At 44.4% G+C, this 17,908-nt stretch overlaps 1 protein-coding gene across 6 annotated transcripts in view; it reads right to left on the reverse strand.

The window, feature by feature from the left end:
• The window catches only part of FLNB (filamin B), a 168,409-nt gene that overhangs the window by 83,786 nt on the left and 66,715 nt on the right, over nt 1-17,908 (reverse strand). For 4 of the 6 annotated variants that reach the window (XM_025373970.1, XM_025373982.1, XM_025373978.1 and 1 more), the window contains exons 2-4: nt 12,768-13,016; nt 11,265-11,362; nt 8,204-8,351 (exon numbers count right to left, since the gene is read on the reverse strand). In XM_025373970.1, the coding sequence (XP_025229755.1) occupies nt 8,204-8,351; nt 11,265-11,362; nt 12,768-13,016 (495 nt within the window). Of the gene's footprint in view, nt 1-8,203; nt 8,352-11,264; nt 11,363-11,559; nt 11,755-12,767; nt 13,017-17,908 lie in introns of those variants that run through there. The other 2 variants (XM_025373992.1, XM_025373984.1) reach the window with 2 other exon arrangements.

Below are 17,908 nucleotides of genomic sequence, written 5' to 3' on the forward strand. Positions count from 1 at the left end.
AATTTCCAGTTCTAAAATGTCCATTTGATTCTTTATATCTCCTAAATTTTTATTATTATTTTGCTGGGACATTGTATTTCTTTGTTGAGATTTTTACTTTTTTCATTTTTTTCATGATTGTTCTTAATCGCTTACTTAAGCCTTTTTTTTTTTTTTTTTTTTTTGAGACGGAGTCTCGCGCTGTCGCCCAGGCTGGAGTGCAGTGGCGCGATCTCGGCTCACTGCAAGCTCCGCCTCCCGGGTTCACGCCATTCTCCTGCCTCAGCCTCCTGAGTAGCTGGGACTACAGGCGCCCACCACCGCGCCCGGCTAATTTTTTGTATTTTTAGTAGAGACGGGGTTTCACTGTGGTCTCGATCTCCTGACCTTGTGATCCGCCCGCCTCGGCCTCCCAAAGTGCTGGGATTACAGGCGTGAGCCACCGCGCCCGGCCTTTTTTTTTTTTTTTAAAGATAGAGTCTCACTCTTCTTGCCCCGGCTAGAGTGCAGCGGCATGACCTCAGCTCACTGCAACCTCCGCCCCCCAGTTTCAAGCGATTCTTCTGCCTCAGCCTCCCGAGTAGCTGGGATTACAGGTGCCCACCACCTCGCTTGGCTAATTTTTTTGTATTTTTAATAGAGACGGGGTTTCATCATGTTGGTCAGGCTGGTCTTGAATTCCTGACCTCAGGTGATCCGCCCACCTCGGCCTCCCAAAGTGCTGGGATTACAGGCGTGAGCCACCATGCCTGGCCACTGAAGCCTTTTTTAATGACTGCTTTAAAATTTTTGTCATACAATTCTAACATCTCTATCACCTCAGTGTTGGCATCAAGTACCTTTTTCATTCAGTTTGAGATCTTCTTGGTTCTTGGTATGACAAGCGATTTTTTTTTTTTTTTCCTGAAACTGGATATTTGGGGTATCATGTAATGAGACTCTGGGTCTTCTGTAAATGTTCTGTTGTAGCTGGTGTTTTATGATACCACGCTGGCAGGGGAGGGAAGGATACACACCTTGTTACTAACAGTGGGGGAAGAAGTCTAGGTTCTCCATTCAACCTCCACTGATGCTCAAGATTGGGGGGCTCGTTACTGGTGCATGGGGGTGGCAGTTCTGGCTGGAGGGACTAGGAGTGCCTCATTACTTCTCCTCCATGGCGCCGGAGAGTGGCTTCCTTATTGCTAGACTGCTGTCAAAGCCTAGGCTCCCCATTCAACTCTGCATGTGTAAGTGCGGAGCTGCACGTTTTTTCTGTGGTGTGGACCTGGAGTAGAGCAGTGATTGTTTAAAAGTTTTCTGCCTCACTGCGCTGCCCTTTCCTGGTCTTCTGGCTGGACAGGGGAGCTTTTGTTGGCACTTTCTGTGTTGGTGCCCACTGGCATTTTCAGGTTGTTAGCTTCTTTCTTTGGCCAAATCTGGGATATATAAAGCAAAGTAAACTCAAGGAATTCAGTGCTGTGTCATTCCTCAAGTCCCAAGATCCCTGGTTGGTCTACCTCATCCTTTTTCAGAGTCTCCCTATGTTTTCCTTATGTATAGCCCAGGGGTTTTAGTTGTAGTTAGGAGAAAGAATTAGGAAAAGTCCTTCTATTCCATCTTCCCAGGAGCAGAAGTTCAAATATTACCTTTTTAAAAAGCTTTTTATTATGAAGAATTCCAAACTAGGCTGGGCACAGTGGCTCACACCTGTAATTCCAGCACTTTGGGAGGCCAAGGCAGGTGGATTAGCTGAGGTCAGGGGTTCAAGACCAGCCTGGCCAACATGATGAAACTCTGTCTCTACTAAAAATACAAAAATTAGCCAGGTGTGATGGTGGGCACCTGTAATCCCAGCTACTCGGGAGGCTGATGCAGGAGAATCCCTTGAACCCAGGAGGCAGAGGCGGAGGTTGCAGTGAGCTGAGATCATACCATTGCCCTCCAACCTGTGCAACAAAACTTTGGCTCAAAAAAAAAAAAAAAAAAAAAAAGGTTGGGCGCAGTGGTTCACACCTGTAATCCCAGCACTTTGGAGGCTGAGGTGGGCGGATCACCTGAGGTCAGCAGTTCAAGACCAGTCTGACCAACATGGTGTAACCCTGTCTCTACTAAAAATACAAAACTGGGGGGGGGGGGTGTGGTGGTGCATGCCTGTAATCCCAGCTACTAGGGAGGCTGAGGCAGGAGAATTGCTTGAACCCGGGAGGCAGAGGTTGCGGTGAGCCAAGATCGCGCTACTGCACTCCAGCCTGGGCGACAGAGTGAGACTCCATCTCGAAAAAAAAAAAAAGAAAAAAAAGGAATTCCAAACACAGATGTAGAGAGCACTGCACAGTGGACCTCCTGCACCCAGCTTCAACAACTATCAACTCACAGCTGGTCTTATTTCACCTTCACTCCTGCCTCTTCCCTCTTCCTGTATTATTTTGACACAAATCCTAGACCCCAGATTTTTTATCCATAAACAATCACTATGTATCCTTAAAAGATACTCGCAAAGTACCCACAATACAAATACCACATTAAAAAACATAATTCCTTAATGTCAAATATTCAGTGTTCAAATTTTCAATTATCTTATAAATATCACTAATTTCTTACAGCACCTTGAGCTGCTGCTTTATCATGATTTTTTTTTTTTTTTTTTTTTTTTTTTGAGATGGAGTTTAGCTCCATCACCAGGCTGGAGTGCAGTGGCGCAATCTCGGCTCACTGCAACTTCTGCCTCCCGGGTTCAAGCGATTTTCCTGCCTCAGCCTCCCAAGTAGCTGGGATTACAGGCATGCACCGCCACGCCCAGCTAATTTTTGTATTTTTGGTAGAGACGAGGTTTCACTACATTGGCCAGGATGGTCTCGACCTCCTGACCTCATGATCCACCCATCTGGGCCTCCCAAAGTGCTGGGATTACAGGCGTGAGCCACAGCACCTGGCTATCATGAATTTTTTTAACCATCAGTTGGAATAGGATCCAAATAAGGTCACATATTACAAATGGTTGCTAAGTCTCTTAAGTCTCATTTAACCTCTGGCTGTCTCTCCATCACTTCCTTTTCCTTGCTACAAATCTGTTAAAGACACTAGGTCATTTGTTACTATACTCTGGATTTCTATTCATTTCCCAATAATTTAGTTTAAGAAAAAATGGCCGTAGACTGTTATATAATAAAATAATCTTTCTGCCTAAAAAGAAAGTAAGGCAAAAATTATAAAGAATTACAAATAAAGTCTAAAAGGTAGCCTTCCCACACTGCTCAGGAAGAAATGCAAAGCAAAAAAGATACACAGTTTAACTCAGCATAGAAAAAAGGCTGGAAATAAATACCTCAAACTTTGAAGGCAGAAATGAGACTGGCAGTTGGGAGGTGAGTTTCAAATTTTATTTCATATATTTTTCTTTTGCTTAAGATTTACATAACAGTCAGGTTATGTAACTGATATAGGCAAATGGATTTAAACATACACCTAATGGCCAAGCATGGTGGCTCATGCCTGTAATCCTACCACTTTGGGGGGCCAAGGCAGGAGGACTGCTTGAGCTCAGGATTTTGAGACCAGCCTGGGCAACATGGCCAGGCTGGTCTCAAAATAAAATATTAAAAAAATAAGCTGGGCATGGTGCTGCACACCTGTGGTCCCAGCTACTAGGGAAGCTGAGGCGAGAGAATCACTTGAGCCCAGAAGGTCAAGGCTGCAGTTAGCCGTGATGGCATCACAATACTCCACACTGAGAGAGAGAGTGAGACTCTATTTCAAAATGACAACAACAAAAATAAGTAAATAAACATGCACCTAAAATACTAAAAGTCCCACTTCGCCTGACTCCAGCAGCCTAAGAAACAACTTACTCTGCAGCTTGTCAAAGGTCTGGGCTTGGGTTGGTCACCTGTGGCTAACCATGGTTGGTTAGGAGGCTGAACCACACCCCTACTCTGTAAACTCCTGTGGAGCTTTGCTTACCATAAAGGAAGACAACTGGCCCCCCTCTGATTACTCAGATAGAAGGATGCTTAAGGATTGCTCTACAGTAAATGCTTCATAGAGAACTAGATTTTTACAAAGATTTCTGATTAGCTTATGGACGAATGCTTTTCACATAGTTAACCCTGCAAGGAAGCCCACCACAAAGATCTGTGGCTGGAGGCCCACCTCACCCCAGCCCTCTCTCCTTTCAACCCACTGGAACTAAGCAAGGTAGGGCTCAGTGAATAGATCGACAAATGCTAACTGGCTGGCAACTGGCATCTATTAAACAACCAGGAAATAAAAAATAAAACAACACTTTCAAATCTTTTAGAAACAAGAAGATGAAACAGTCTTTCTTCCTGGGCTCAGGTGGCAGAAATGAAGCAATGTGGTCACACAGAGGAGACCAAAACTGACCCTGGCTTTCACCTCACCACATGACAAGAACAATATCTCACAGCCCCACCCATGTGGCCTTGTGACCCTGTCACCCAATATGACCATTTTTTCTTCCTACTTTAAAAAGGAGAGTGAGGCCACTTCCTCCTGAAAAATAAGCTGAATATAGGATTACCATATGATCCACCAATTCCACTTCTGGGTATATCCCTAAAATAATTGAAAGCAGGGTCTCAAACAGCACTTGTACACCCATGTTTTCATAGCAGAATTATTCACAATAGCCAAAAGATTGTAGCAACCCAAATGTCTCTATCAGCAGACGAATGGATAAGCAAAATATAGACATACAAAGGAATATTATTCAGCCTTAAAAAGGAATGAAATTCTGATACATGCTACAACATGGATGAATCCTGAAAACATATGACGAGTGAAGTAAGCCAGAGGAAAAAAAGACAGCACGTGACTATACTTCTAGGAGGTATCTAACAGACAGCATATGATTCCACTTCTAGGAGGTACCTAGAATAAGCAAATTCACAGAGACAGGGAGTAGAATAAAGGTTACCAGGAACAGAGGGGAGGACAGAATGGGGCGTTATTGTTTAATGAGTATGGAGTTTCAGTTTGGGAAGCTGAAAAAGTTCTGGAGATGGATAGCAGTGGCGTTTGCACAACAACGTGAATACACTTAATGCCACACTTAAAAATGGATAGTGAATTTTATGTTATGGCTATTTTCCCACAGTTTAAAAAAATGCAAAATGCACACATATAAAAAAAATTTTTTTTTGGCCGGGCGCGGTGGCTCAAGCCTGTAATCCTAGCACTTTGGGAGGCCGAGATGGGCGGATCACGAGGTCAGGAGATCGAGACCATCCTGGCTAACACGGTGAAACCCCGTCTCTACTAAGAAATACAAAAAACTAGCCAGGCGAGGTGGCGGGCGCCTGTAGTCCCAGCTACTCGGGAGGCTGAGGCCGGAGAATGGCGTGAACCCGGGAGGCGGAGCTTGCAGTGAGCTGAGATCCGGCCACTGCACTCCAGCCTGGGCTACAGAGCGAGACTCCGTCTCAAAAAAAATAAATAAATAAATTTTTTTTTAAAAAAGGGTGTGTTTCCTCCACAAGTGCACCACACTTGCTAATAGGCAGATGAAGGAAATGGCAATGACCAGCCACATTCCTGAACCGTAACAAGTGATCATTTTCTAGAAAATAGCACCATGAAAGGAAACCGTCTCACATTAACAACAGGGAAGCGGGACAGCCACTGATAAGGTTATTACAAACATACATTATGCCTTGATTAGATTCAGTCCATTTGACCAATCTGGTTGACAAAGGATTTATTTGGTTGTTTGCAACTGTTTTGCCATTAAGGAAGCATAATCTTTACAATCAGAGATTCCTCATTCCAGCCACCACCTGTGGTATGCCTTAAAGAAAGCCCCACCTCTTTTTTTTTTTTTTTTTTTTTGAGAGGGCGTCTCACTCTGTCACCCAGGCTGGAGTGCAGTGGCGCGATCTTGGCTCACTACAACCTCTGCCTCCCGGGTTCAAGCAATTCTCCTGCCTCAGCCTCCTAAGTAGCTGGGACTACAAGCTTGTACCACCACGCCCAGCTAATTTTTGTATTTTTAGTAGAGACGGGGTTTCACCTTGTTAGCCAGGATGGTCTCAATCTTCTGACCTCGTGATCTGCCCGCCTCGGCCTCCCAAAGTGCTGGGATTACAGGCGTGAGCCACCAAACCAGGCCAAAGAAAGCACTTTTAAAGCAAGTGAGGACATGCCAACCTTCAAGTGACTGTGAATGGGAGGAGGGCTCTGAAGTCCCTAGTCCCTACATAACACAAGTGATGTCACAGACCTCACACCTTACTGCAAACAGAACCTCAAATGGCAAGGGGTTCCTTCCAGAACTATCTGCTGGTCTATATCATGCCCAAAAAGTCAGATGAGAAGACCTGGCCACTGAGGTGAGAATAGCACGTGGTCAGCACCACTGCTCTAGTCATGTGTCATCTTAAGAATAAGCTGATTGGGAGGCCGAGTTGGGCAGATCACCTGAGGCCAGGAGTTGGAGACCAGCCTGGCCAACATGGTGAAACCCCATCTCTACTAAAAATACATAAATTAGCCAGGCATAGTGGTGGACGCCTGTAATCCCAGCAACTCGGGAGGCTGAGGCAGGAAAATTGCTTGAACCCAGGAGGCAGAGGTTGCAGTGAGCTGAGAACGTGCCACTGCACTCCAGCCTGGGCAACAGAGCAAGACTCTGTCTCAAAAAAACAAAACAAAACAAAACACTAAGCTGATACCAAGCAGGAAAATGCTTTATTCAAAGGGAACATATGTAGGGAAGGAACATCCTACAAGACACACGCCCTTAACTGTTCAGAAAGTCAGTGTCATTTAAAAAAAAAAAGTTTTGGGAAATTATTTAGCATGAAAAGAGTCTAAAGAGAAATAACAAATGCAGTAAGTGAACCTTAATCAGATCTTAGTTTGTAAAACAACAACTATAAAAGACAATCTTAGGACAATAGGGAAATTCGAACACAAACAATACTATATGAAACTATTGTTAATTTTCTTACATATGGCAACGAGTACTATGCTTATGCAAGAGGATATCCTATTCTTAGGAGAAGCTTAGTGATGTACTGAGGACAGAACTGTCATCATGCTTGCAACTTATTTTCAAATAATTCAGCAATCATATACACAAACACATATGCAAATACACACAAAGGGCAAGAGAAAACCATTAAGCTAGAATGGTAACAACTGTCAATTCTGGGAGAAGATATACAGAATATTGTGTGTATAACTGTTATCCCACTGGGATAACATTTATTTATTTATTTTTTTTGAGATGGAGGCTCACACACTCGGTCACCCAGGCTGGAGTGCAATGGCATGATCTCGGCTCACTGCAACCTCTGCCTCCCGGGTTCAAGCAATCCTCCTGCCTCAGCCTCCTGAGTAGCTGGGATTATAGGCGCCCACCACCACACCCGGCTAATTTTTGTATTTTTCATAGAGACGGGGTTTCACCATGTTGGCCAGGCTGGTCTCCAACTCCTGACCTCAGGTGATCCGCCTGCCTCGGCCTCCCAAAGTGCTGGGATTATAGGCATGAACCACCGCACCCAGCCAATATTTTCTTAATTATGAAAAATGAGAAATAAAATGCACTCCTTCCCCTCCCCCATAGAAAAGGCGTTAAGTTGTATCTGGCCGTGTTGACCTTTACCAGAAACCACACTTTGCAGCCATGTAACTATTCTCTTCACAAAGCTAGTGTGCCTGAAGTCAGGTGCCAGTCACAACACCAAACGCCTTGAAATGGCTTCTACCCACTATAATGTTCTGAGCAGAACAGTGTTCTTGCAGCTGCCTCACAGTCATAAACAGGATGTCTTAGCAAGGAAGTATCTGCCAGGGGTTAACAATAGCTCCCACTCCTGCTGGAAATCTGAGGCAGTCTTAGTGTAACAGAAGAAGAAATGAATCAGCAGCCAGATGGCCCACCCCCATCACTGACTATAGTGATCTGGGGCAAGACCAAACAACCCCGACTCCCTACCCCATGATTCCTCTTCTGAAAAATGGGAGCAATGGGCTACTGCACTAAAATCACCAAGCCGCAAACTTGCCCTTTCCATCTAAGCAGAAGGATTTCTTAAAGCCTTAGAAAAACAAGGCAGAATAAAACAGTCATAAAATGTGTTATAAAGGAGGCTTGGGGTATCTTTGAGGATTACACCCATATATTTTTGTTTCCGAGAACATCACCCTTGAAGCCATGAAATCATCTCCAACACCAGAGGACATGTCTCCAACACAACATCAGAGGACCAACACTCACCTCTGCCATAGGCCCTGGCTTTCTTTGGGTTGAGTTTGGGTTTGAGAGGAGCCCCTGGCTTGAGCTTGGCTTTGGGGAACTGGGACAGGTAAGTCATAACCGAGTGCTCGTCCACATCCGGGTGAATGATTTCTTCAGGAGTGATGACCTAGGATAATGACACGGTGGATGAACACCCAGAACACATCACTTTGCAACTATTGAAGTGTTTGCAAATGCCTCTTAAATCAACCACTACAAATATTAGGAAACTGAGTCAGCTTCTCAATTAAGTGAAATTACATTAAACCAACAGACCAACATCAGTGTTTTTAACCATGTTTGAGAAATTGCAGGCCCCTTTGAAAGCTAGGGGCCCCTCTCCAAAAAATTCTGCATGTAACTTCCAAAAGTTAATTGTCCTCCCCATTCCCCAAAAGTCCATTTACTCCTCTGGTCAAAGCTTTCAAAAATGATAAAAGGATAAACTATAGCAAGTCAGGAAAATGAAGAAAGAAGCACACACAGGATGAGAGCATGTTACAAAAAAGTGCACAGGTTAACCAGCTTTTTCCTTTGCTCATATATTCATGGTCTGTATCTGTATTAACTCTACTAATTAAAAAAGGTAAATAAAAAAGAAACAACATGTAAATATTAGATATGTGATCTCAATATATTAGGAGCCATTAAAAAAATTGGGAAGCCAGGGGTGGTGGCTCATGACTGTAATCCCATTGCTTTAGGAGGCCGAGACAAGAGAATCACTTGAGGTCAGGAGTTTGAGACCAGCCTGGCCAACATGGTGAAATCCAATCTCCACTAAAACTACAAAAATTAGCCCGGTGCGGTGGCAGATACCTGTAATCCCAGCTACTAGAGAGGCTGAGGCAGGAGGATGGCTTGAACCCAGGAAGTGGAGGTTTCAGTGAGCCAAGATCATGCCACTGCCCTCCAGCCTGGGTGACAGAGGAGTAAGATGCCATCTCTTAAAAAAAAAAAGAAAAAAGAAAAAAGAAAAGAAAAGGCTGGGTGCAGTGGCTCATGCATGTAATCCCAGTACTTTGGGAGGCCGAGGTGGGCGGATCAGGAGGTCACGAGTTCGAGATAACCCTGGCCAACATGGTGAAACCCCATTTCTACTAAAAATACAAAACTAGCCGGGTACGGTGGCACACACCTGCGGTCCTAGCTACTCGGGAGGCTGAGGCAGGAGAATTGCTTGAACCTAGGAGGCGAAGGTTGCAGTGAGCTGAGATCGTGCCACTGCACTCCAGCCTGTGTGGCGGAGCAAGACTCCGTCTCAAATAAATAAATAAATAAATAAATAAATAAATAAATAAATAGGGAATGGGTGAATTTCTCTTGACGTTCAGTTTAGGAGCAAGACTAGACCCATCCTGGACAGGTGACCTCCCTGAAGGTGCCACCTCAATTTCAGTACCATCACCTGACCCAGCCCTAAACAGCATGCAGAGTCCTCCCTGCCTCCAGTAATGGTGCTAAGGAGGTAAATCACACTTCCTCGGATGAACAGAGGCTCTGTCTCATGAACCAGGTTTACCATGTGCAACGAACAACAGACGTGTCCAACTTCCCTCCCCATGTGATAAAAAGCACCAGAAAACATTCTGACCATTAGCCTGCAGGAACAAAAGAGCTACTTGGGTTTGAACAGTCGCCTTCAATACATTCCATAAAAAGTAGGATGTGTGTCGATTTGGCATTTCTTCCCGGCAGCTCCTTCAACAACTTCACCCATGCCAACATCACATGAACGTAAAAAGGAGACGGTTTAGGTTTAAGCGGAGATGAAAAACACACCACACCACTTCCTGAGTGGACGAGCCAAGAAACAAATGGGCCATGTAAGAGAGACATGACTCCAAAACCAAACCAAAGAAACAGGCATGTTGTTCTACCTTCCAAGGGACCCTGTTACAAAATACACTGAACTCAGACCTCAGTGCAGCCTATAGCGAGGCCATCAGTCCCATGGCACTGGCTACCTGTAATCTTCCCTGGCTAGCCTTTGGACACGGGACTCATGGTGCCTAACTGTTAGAGGGAGTTTCTGGAAAGAAAACACTGGTTTTCTTCCCAGCTAGGAAGATCAGACTTCAACTAAGCAATGTGACTACTGTAGATCGTATCCAAGACTTACTTGATTTCTGAGTCCTCTTGTTATATTCCTATGATAGGATTACGGGTGATAGAGATTATTCCAGAGTTTCCATTAATGGTGGATTATCCCGGCTTACATGTTTTTAAAAGTTTTAAGTCGGCTGGGCGCAGTGACTCACACCTATAATCCCAGCACTTTGGGAGACCGAGGCGGCCAGATCATGATGTCAGGAGTTCGAGACCAGCCTGACCAACATGGTAAAATCTGTCTCTACTACAAATACAAAAATTAGCCAGGCGCAGTGGCATGCACCTGTAATCCCAGCTACTCAGGAGGCTGAGGCAGGAGAATTGCTTGAACCTGGGAGGTGGAGGTTGCAGTGAGACGAGATCATACCACTGCACTCTAGCCTGGGCGACAGAGCGAGACTCCATCTCAAAAAAAAACAAAACAAAAAAAAAAACAAAAAACAAAAAACAAAAAAACAAAAAAACAAACAAAAAAAAAAAACAAAAGTTTTAAGTCCCGTGACTTTTCCTAAGCTACTGGATTAAAATTACCTTTTAAAATGTAGATTGAAAAATGTTCAAATACTATCAATTTCTTATGGCTCAACCTAATAGTTAGGGTTCATATTTGTAGTCTGGGGTTTAAAGGTAGCCTTCAAAATATTTAAAGAAGAAATACTAGGAAATTTGCCAGTGTGTGACAAATAAGAGTGACATGAAAATTTCTGGATGATCTACATTAAACCAACACACTAAGATCTACAAGTACCTAAGTCAATAAGAACCTACTATTATGGGTAAACTGAGGAAGATGAGAGCGCATCACAGGCAATGCTCTTTTAAGTCTCAATGCCAAGAAGGTCGGGCTGCCTCCCTGACCCAGGAAGGCATCCACAGGACAAGCTGGTGGTGGGGGCAACCTCACAGGACCTGGCACACTTGTGCATACCTGTGGGACACCCAGCCAGTCATCTGCCTGCTGCATGGCTTCTCGTGCGTTATCTACAGGCTTCTGCGGGTCCCAGGATTCCCAGTCTGGGCACAGACCTGTTAACAGAACACAAAAGATGCTTTTAGCATTAGCTGATCAAACAGATTAAAGGAAACCATGTGCCTAAACTAACCCCATTTGTTCTTTTAGTTCAGAGAATGATTTTTTCTTAAAATCTGAGCGAATCATATATTTAATAGGCAAAAAGTATCACAGGTATGAGTGTGCCAGGGTATAAAATATCCTCCATCACTGAGACTTCTCCTCTGGGTGCTATGTTCTTGCATGAAGATGGGGATTATCCATTCCTTGAAGGAGTGGTGTTAAAAAATAAACAAAGCTTGGAAAAAGCCCGGTGCCTTTATGCAGGAGGGATTATTTTTTTTTTTTAACTCTATTCCTGGATATACCTAAAAAGTCTAGAGTAGCATCCTGTGTGATTCAAAAACCCACTTGCTCAAAGGTGCAAACCTAGAATTATCTTAAAAGGCTTTATAAGCACAAGAGGTAAAGGACTAGAGTAAAAACTCCCAGGTTTAAATTGGAAAGAGGTATCCTAAAATGTGTCCTTAAATGGAAGTAAAAAAAGAGGATATTAGGAAATCAATTAAGGCTGCACTTCGAATTTTTCCTGGATGACACCAACTTACAGACTCTCAAGGAAGAATGAGGCCTTCAGCCCTCTCCTACCCAACTACACTAGTTCTGCTTTGAGTATGTCAAGAACCACTAACTAACTAAATACTAATGTGCCCAGTAAATACAGAATACACAGTAAATGGAAAATATGATTAATACCTTTTTTTTTTATTATTAAAATCAACTTTGGGGGGGTGAGTGTAAACTCGGGCTCTGGTCTTTCTACCCATCAGTCTAAACCCTCCAGTGGGAATAATTACAGCCTTCATATACACTCAGCCACTAAGAAATAAGCAGCCTATCAAGGGTGGAAAAGGCTCCAGTTGAATCCTGACCAAGTGCTATTTCACAGTAACACAGAAAGAAAAGGGTGGAGAATGCCAAATATAGTCAAACCAGTGGTTAATAAAAATGGGTACTTTCTACTCCATGGAAGTTTTTAGATTTTCATGCCAAGCCACCTAATAGGACCAAATGTTTCTCCAAATCCAACAAGAAACTGAGCACCAATGTGGGAAGACACAGGATTTTGGAGTCTGGAAGCTAAACCCAAGTCTTGCTTCTAAGCACCAACTCCTTCATTGGAATTTGGATAAAAGGTTCAACTTGATGCTCAAACATGTCTATGGATATATCTAGAAGATCTGCCCTTGGAAGGGTAAACAGAGCCAGTTTTAGTTTCCTTAGCCGTTTTATAATGGGCCAAGACCTGGAGAAATACGCCAATCAAGGCAAAGATAGCATTCCTGTTGAAAACCAGAATGTTTGGGACCCACATGCCCCCATCCTGGACAGATGGTTTAGGCAGCCCTGCGCACTTACCTGGAGCACAGCTGTCTACCAGGGCTCCCAGGGCTTTGCCATCTTGCCAGTTCTGGTTAAAGTTGGTGATGGGCAAGTAGGGGATCTTGTTCTGAATCCACCCCAGCAGCCTCTGCTTTGGCGTCTGCTTCTTGGCATCATCATCCCCTTCATCCTCCCACACGGGCATGGAGATGGAGTAGTGGAGGATCAGCGTCCACACCAGACCCAAGATGAGCTTCAGGTTCCCATCCACAATGGCTTTGCTATCTGCGGAGAGAGGCACAGGCTTGGTCAGTCCTTTGGGTTACACAAGTGTAAATTATGCTCCTTATATAAATGTAAATGGGTCTTCAACTATTAGAGAACCATACTGAGATACTTAAGAGTGAAAGGATGTAATGCTGAAATTTGCTTCAAAACACCTGAGGACAAGAAGAGATGAAATATGATTCCAAAATGCTGTTAACGGATGTCACTGGATCATGGGTTCATGAGCACGTAAGATACCACTGTCGCTACTTTTCTGTATGCTTAAAATTTTCCATAATAATGGCCAGGTGCAGTGGCTCACTCCTGTAACCCCAGCATTTTGGGAGGCCAAGGCAGGAGGATTGCTGTGAGCTCAGGAGTTCAAGACCAGCCTGGGCAACATGGCAAAACTCCCTCTCTACCAAGAAAAAAATAAAAATTAGCCAAGCATGGCAGCTCACTCCTCTAGTCCCAGCTACTCAGGAGACTGAGGTTGGAGGATCGCTTGAGCCTGGGAAGCCAAAGTTGCAGAGAGCCAAGGTCACGCCACTGCACTCCAGCCTGGGCAACAGAGTGAGACGCTGTCTCAAAAACTGAAAGAAATCATTTCACAGGCCGGGCGCGGTGGCTCACGCCTGTAATCCCAGCACTTTGGGAGGCCGAGGCGGGCGGATCACGAGGTCAGGAGATCGAGACCATCCTGGCTAACACGGTGAAACCCCATCTCTACTAAAAATGCAAAAAATTAGCCGGGCGAGGCGGCGGGCGCCTGTAGTCCCAGCTACTCGGGAGGCTGAGGCAGGAGAATGGCGTGAACCCGGGAGGCGGAGCTTGCAGTGAACCGAGATCGCGCCACTGCACTCCAGCCTGGGCGACTAAATGAGACTCTGTCTCAAAAAAAAAAAAAAAAAAGAAATCATTTCACAAATATAGATGATAAAAAGGAGTGACTGCATCCCAGAGGTAACAACCTGCTAACCTGGTAGTATACAGTGTACCAGATTGTGTGTGTGTGTGTGTATGCGTGTGTGCACGTGTGCACGATCTGGGCTCACTGCAACCTCCGCCTCCCGGAGAAAGAGGTACCATCTTTCTCGTCAGGTACTTCTGTGCTTCCAAATTCACCAGGGTCCCTGCTACACACAGTCAGCTCTTAAACATATAGCACCTCAGAACCTACACAACAACACCCATCTGATCTGCTTTCCACTCTTGCCACTCCCACTCACCATACTGCAGGCTCAAAGACTCCTCGTTCCAGGACTATCTTGCCCTGAGCCCCTGGACCTCTTCGTGTGTTCTCCATTCCTTTGATGGGAAGACCTTCACCCATCCTCCTGTGGGACAACTCGTGGCTCATAATTCTGACACCAGATTCTACAGCTGGTGGCACTTCACTCCCACCAGCATTTACGTGTGAGTTCCTTGGGCTCCCACCTCACTCCAGAACTGAAACCGCTTGCTGGGGAGGGACTGAGCTGTCTGCCTCTTCGTGTCTCCCCAGCCATCCACCAAGAGCCACCTGAACGCTGGTTGAACACATGCCAAACTACACTTAATGAAACCCAACCACAACCACATGAAAAGCAACTCACATGCTGATAAGGGGTGCGTGGCATGCCACTCAAAACTGAAAGGGTGACAGCTTTATTTAATTAACCTGATTATTGTTATTATCTTCTTGCAACAAAAGACCCTCTTTAAGTGCCCACACCCAAACCATCAGAGAGAAATCATCAGAATTTAATTAATTAATCAGAATTAATTTTGCAGTTGCAGATTCAGTCATAATAAAACTTGATCATCTAACCTGGAAAAAACAAAGAGTATCATGGAGTGGCTGGTAAGAAAAACTAATTCAAGCAATCCTCACTCAAAGTTAAGGTTCCCGAGGACTTTCTCTATAATGAACTGTATAAATAATAACTTCGAAGCAGGACTGTCTACATAATTCATGGGGCTCAGAGAAAAATGAAAATACAGAGTTCCTTGTCCAAAACTTAAGAACTTCACACCAACATCCATTTTCTACTCCCCAAATGTATCACTAACGTTTAAGCCAGGCCCCTAAATACAGGAAACAGATACAAATTCACTGTCTTTTCTTGTAATTTAGCTCAAGAATTGCTTTCACTACCCACTTCCTCAAATTCCCATCTTTTGCCATGTGTTGCTGTCTTTGTTTGAATCTAGCTTCACACACAGCCTCTTGCTTTTTTTAGTTTCTCTTCTTCGCTCTCTTTTGCAAGCATGAGTCTTGTTGATCCTGGGGAGGATAACCTGATTTTGGAACCATTTCCCAGCTCATTTCTCAGTATTACCAGAAGATACATCAAACGTAACTCCTAGGGGAGCAAGACCTGCCTGCCTCTAGACCAGTGGTTCTCAAAATTTAGCAGGTGTCAGAATCACCTGAAGGACCTGTTAAACCACAGAATGCTGGGCTCGCTTTTCAAGTTTCTGATTTAACAGGCCAGGGGTGAAACAGGAGAATCTGAATTTCCCATAAATTCACAGGTAATGCTGATGCTCTTGGTCTGGGTCATAAGAGTAATTCTGATCATTCCATATTCTGTTTGTTGTCTCCTTTACTGAAAGTCTTTATATCATGGGTTCTTCCCTGAGTGTGGGGAAAACCTGTGCCTTTACTCTAACCAACAGAACAATGGCAGAGGTGACGGGCTATTACTCCCATGACCATATTATGATGCATGAAACTCCACTTTAGCAGACAGGAGACAGATTCTCTTGCTGGCTGTGAGGAAACAGGCAGCCGTGTCATTAACTGCCTATGCAGAAGGCCCCGTGGCAGAGATATGAGTGTAGCCTCTAAAACCTGAGGTTAGCCTCCAAGCAACAGCTAGTAAAAAGCTGGGACCATCAGTGAGACAATCACATGGAAACGGACTCTTTTAAAAACCTGAATGAACCTGAATGAATCTGAATGAAGTGGATTTTTCCTTAGTTAGGCATTCAGATGAAAACACAACCGAGATGGCACCTTCCTTGTAGTCTTGTGAGACCTGGAGCAGAGGAGCTGGTCTTAAGCCATGGCTGGACTCCTGGCCCACAGAAACTGTGAGACAATAAATGAGTGTTGTTTGAAACCGCAACTCCCTACTGCCAAAAAAAAAAAATTAAGAACTTCAAGACAGCAACAGCAGAGCAATAAATCAAGCACAGGGCCCTTCTGAGCACACAGGTCATGTGGTCATGAAGCCAGCCCTCCCTTTTAAGGTCCTGTGGTCAATCAAGGGGCAATGGTCTGCATAAAACTCCAGGCCCTGCACAGAACTTGGTTATCCAAGGAATTCACCCCACGGGACCAGACATTTCCTGAGCTGGAAGTCCTTGACCATGACTGAATTTTTTGGATTAGCTATCCTGTTATTTGGTTGTTGTTTTGAAGTGCGATTGATTACAGAGTTACTACCTACTGATTATCAGAAATTCCAGATCAAACAAGTTCCCATGCCAATTTTCTTTAAGTTAAAGGGAGAAGAGCAAACTTCAAAAGGGTAATTAATAAATAAATAAATAGTGGGTATACTGTCGGGGTAATGGTGGTGGCCAGGCACCCTCAAGGCATTGATCTCTTGCACCAGGAGGGACTGGATGGAACTATGAAGTCTCATCGGGCCACAGGCATTAGTCTGCAAAACTCTAACTTTCCCAAGTTACATGTTAAATGCTTTTCAAAAGCAGACTCGCAGATTTGATGCATAAACCTAACATGAAATCATTAACATGAAATCAGCTTGCTCTATTTTTACCCGGCTTACACATGCTAGTCAAAAGGAATGAGACACAAGTCTTTTTTGAAAAGATTTTGGGGGAAATATGACCTAGTTGAAGTCTGAGCCAAATTTACAAAAAATACAATGCCCAGAACTTCTGTTTCCAATCGAATTCAAGGTGGGTGTTCACATGGGAAAGCCTCCTTTATGGTCTCATTGGGATAAACGATACCTTCCGTCTGCTATTCTAAGGAGCTACAGAGAGAGCAGTTCTCATTCCAAAACTGATTTTGACAGGTGAAGGTTCAAACGCTTCACCAAACTCTTGGAACAATAAAAAGATGGCAACTTGCCCAAAGACCTCCAGGTTCCCATCTACATGAAATAGGAGACTCCCCATGCCTCGAAAATGAAATGTTACACAGCATCACAGGGTCAACAACGTCTGACCATCACGTAGATGACGCGCTTTTCAGACCTCATGGTTACGCCGCGGGTAAAACGTGGAGCAGAACCTTAAGAGGAGGAAAAGGCCAGATGAGCCGGAAGCCTTTCAGCAGGATTCCATATGAGGCCCATGAGTTGCTCGAGGGCCTTTTTCGGGAATAAAATAAACCAACGCCTACCAGGTCCGCCCAACCACCTAGAATCTGCTTAGATTTCAGTGGGTTGGAATTGGGCCATGGGTTTCTCCTCCTCAAATCCAGCCAATCACAATTCCCACATAACTGGTCCTGGCTCTGGACAACCCTGACCCTCAAACCACATACATTTTCTCAAACTACTTAAAATTACTCAGTGCTGCTTGTAAGTGAACAGGGTGGGTATTTTTTGTTTTGTTTTGTTTAATAGCTAGAAACTTAACTTGAGCTACTACAAATTCTGGGATGGAATGTTTTCATGTCACTTCGGTAAATCAGTTCTCTGGTCCTGGTGAAGGAGCATTCTGGAATGGACGCATTTATGGGGGTGGAAACCGGCTATTTTTAGGCAACCTTCAGAAGCATCTTGGAAACATCTTATTCGTGGACGAGTTCCCCAGAGGTCAGGGAGATGGTGGCCTTTTACCACTCTACTCACATCAGGAGGGCCCAGATCCACGCTACCATGTGTATGCCTACTACATTCCTGCACCAAACCATCCAGGGAGTTCCCAGAGGTCAGTTCCAGCAG

This window comes from Theropithecus gelada, chromosome 2 (assembly GCF_003255815.1).
Source record: "Theropithecus gelada isolate Dixy chromosome 2, Tgel_1.0, whole genome shotgun sequence".
Lineage (NCBI taxonomy): Eukaryota > Metazoa > Chordata > Mammalia > Primates > Cercopithecidae > Theropithecus > Theropithecus gelada.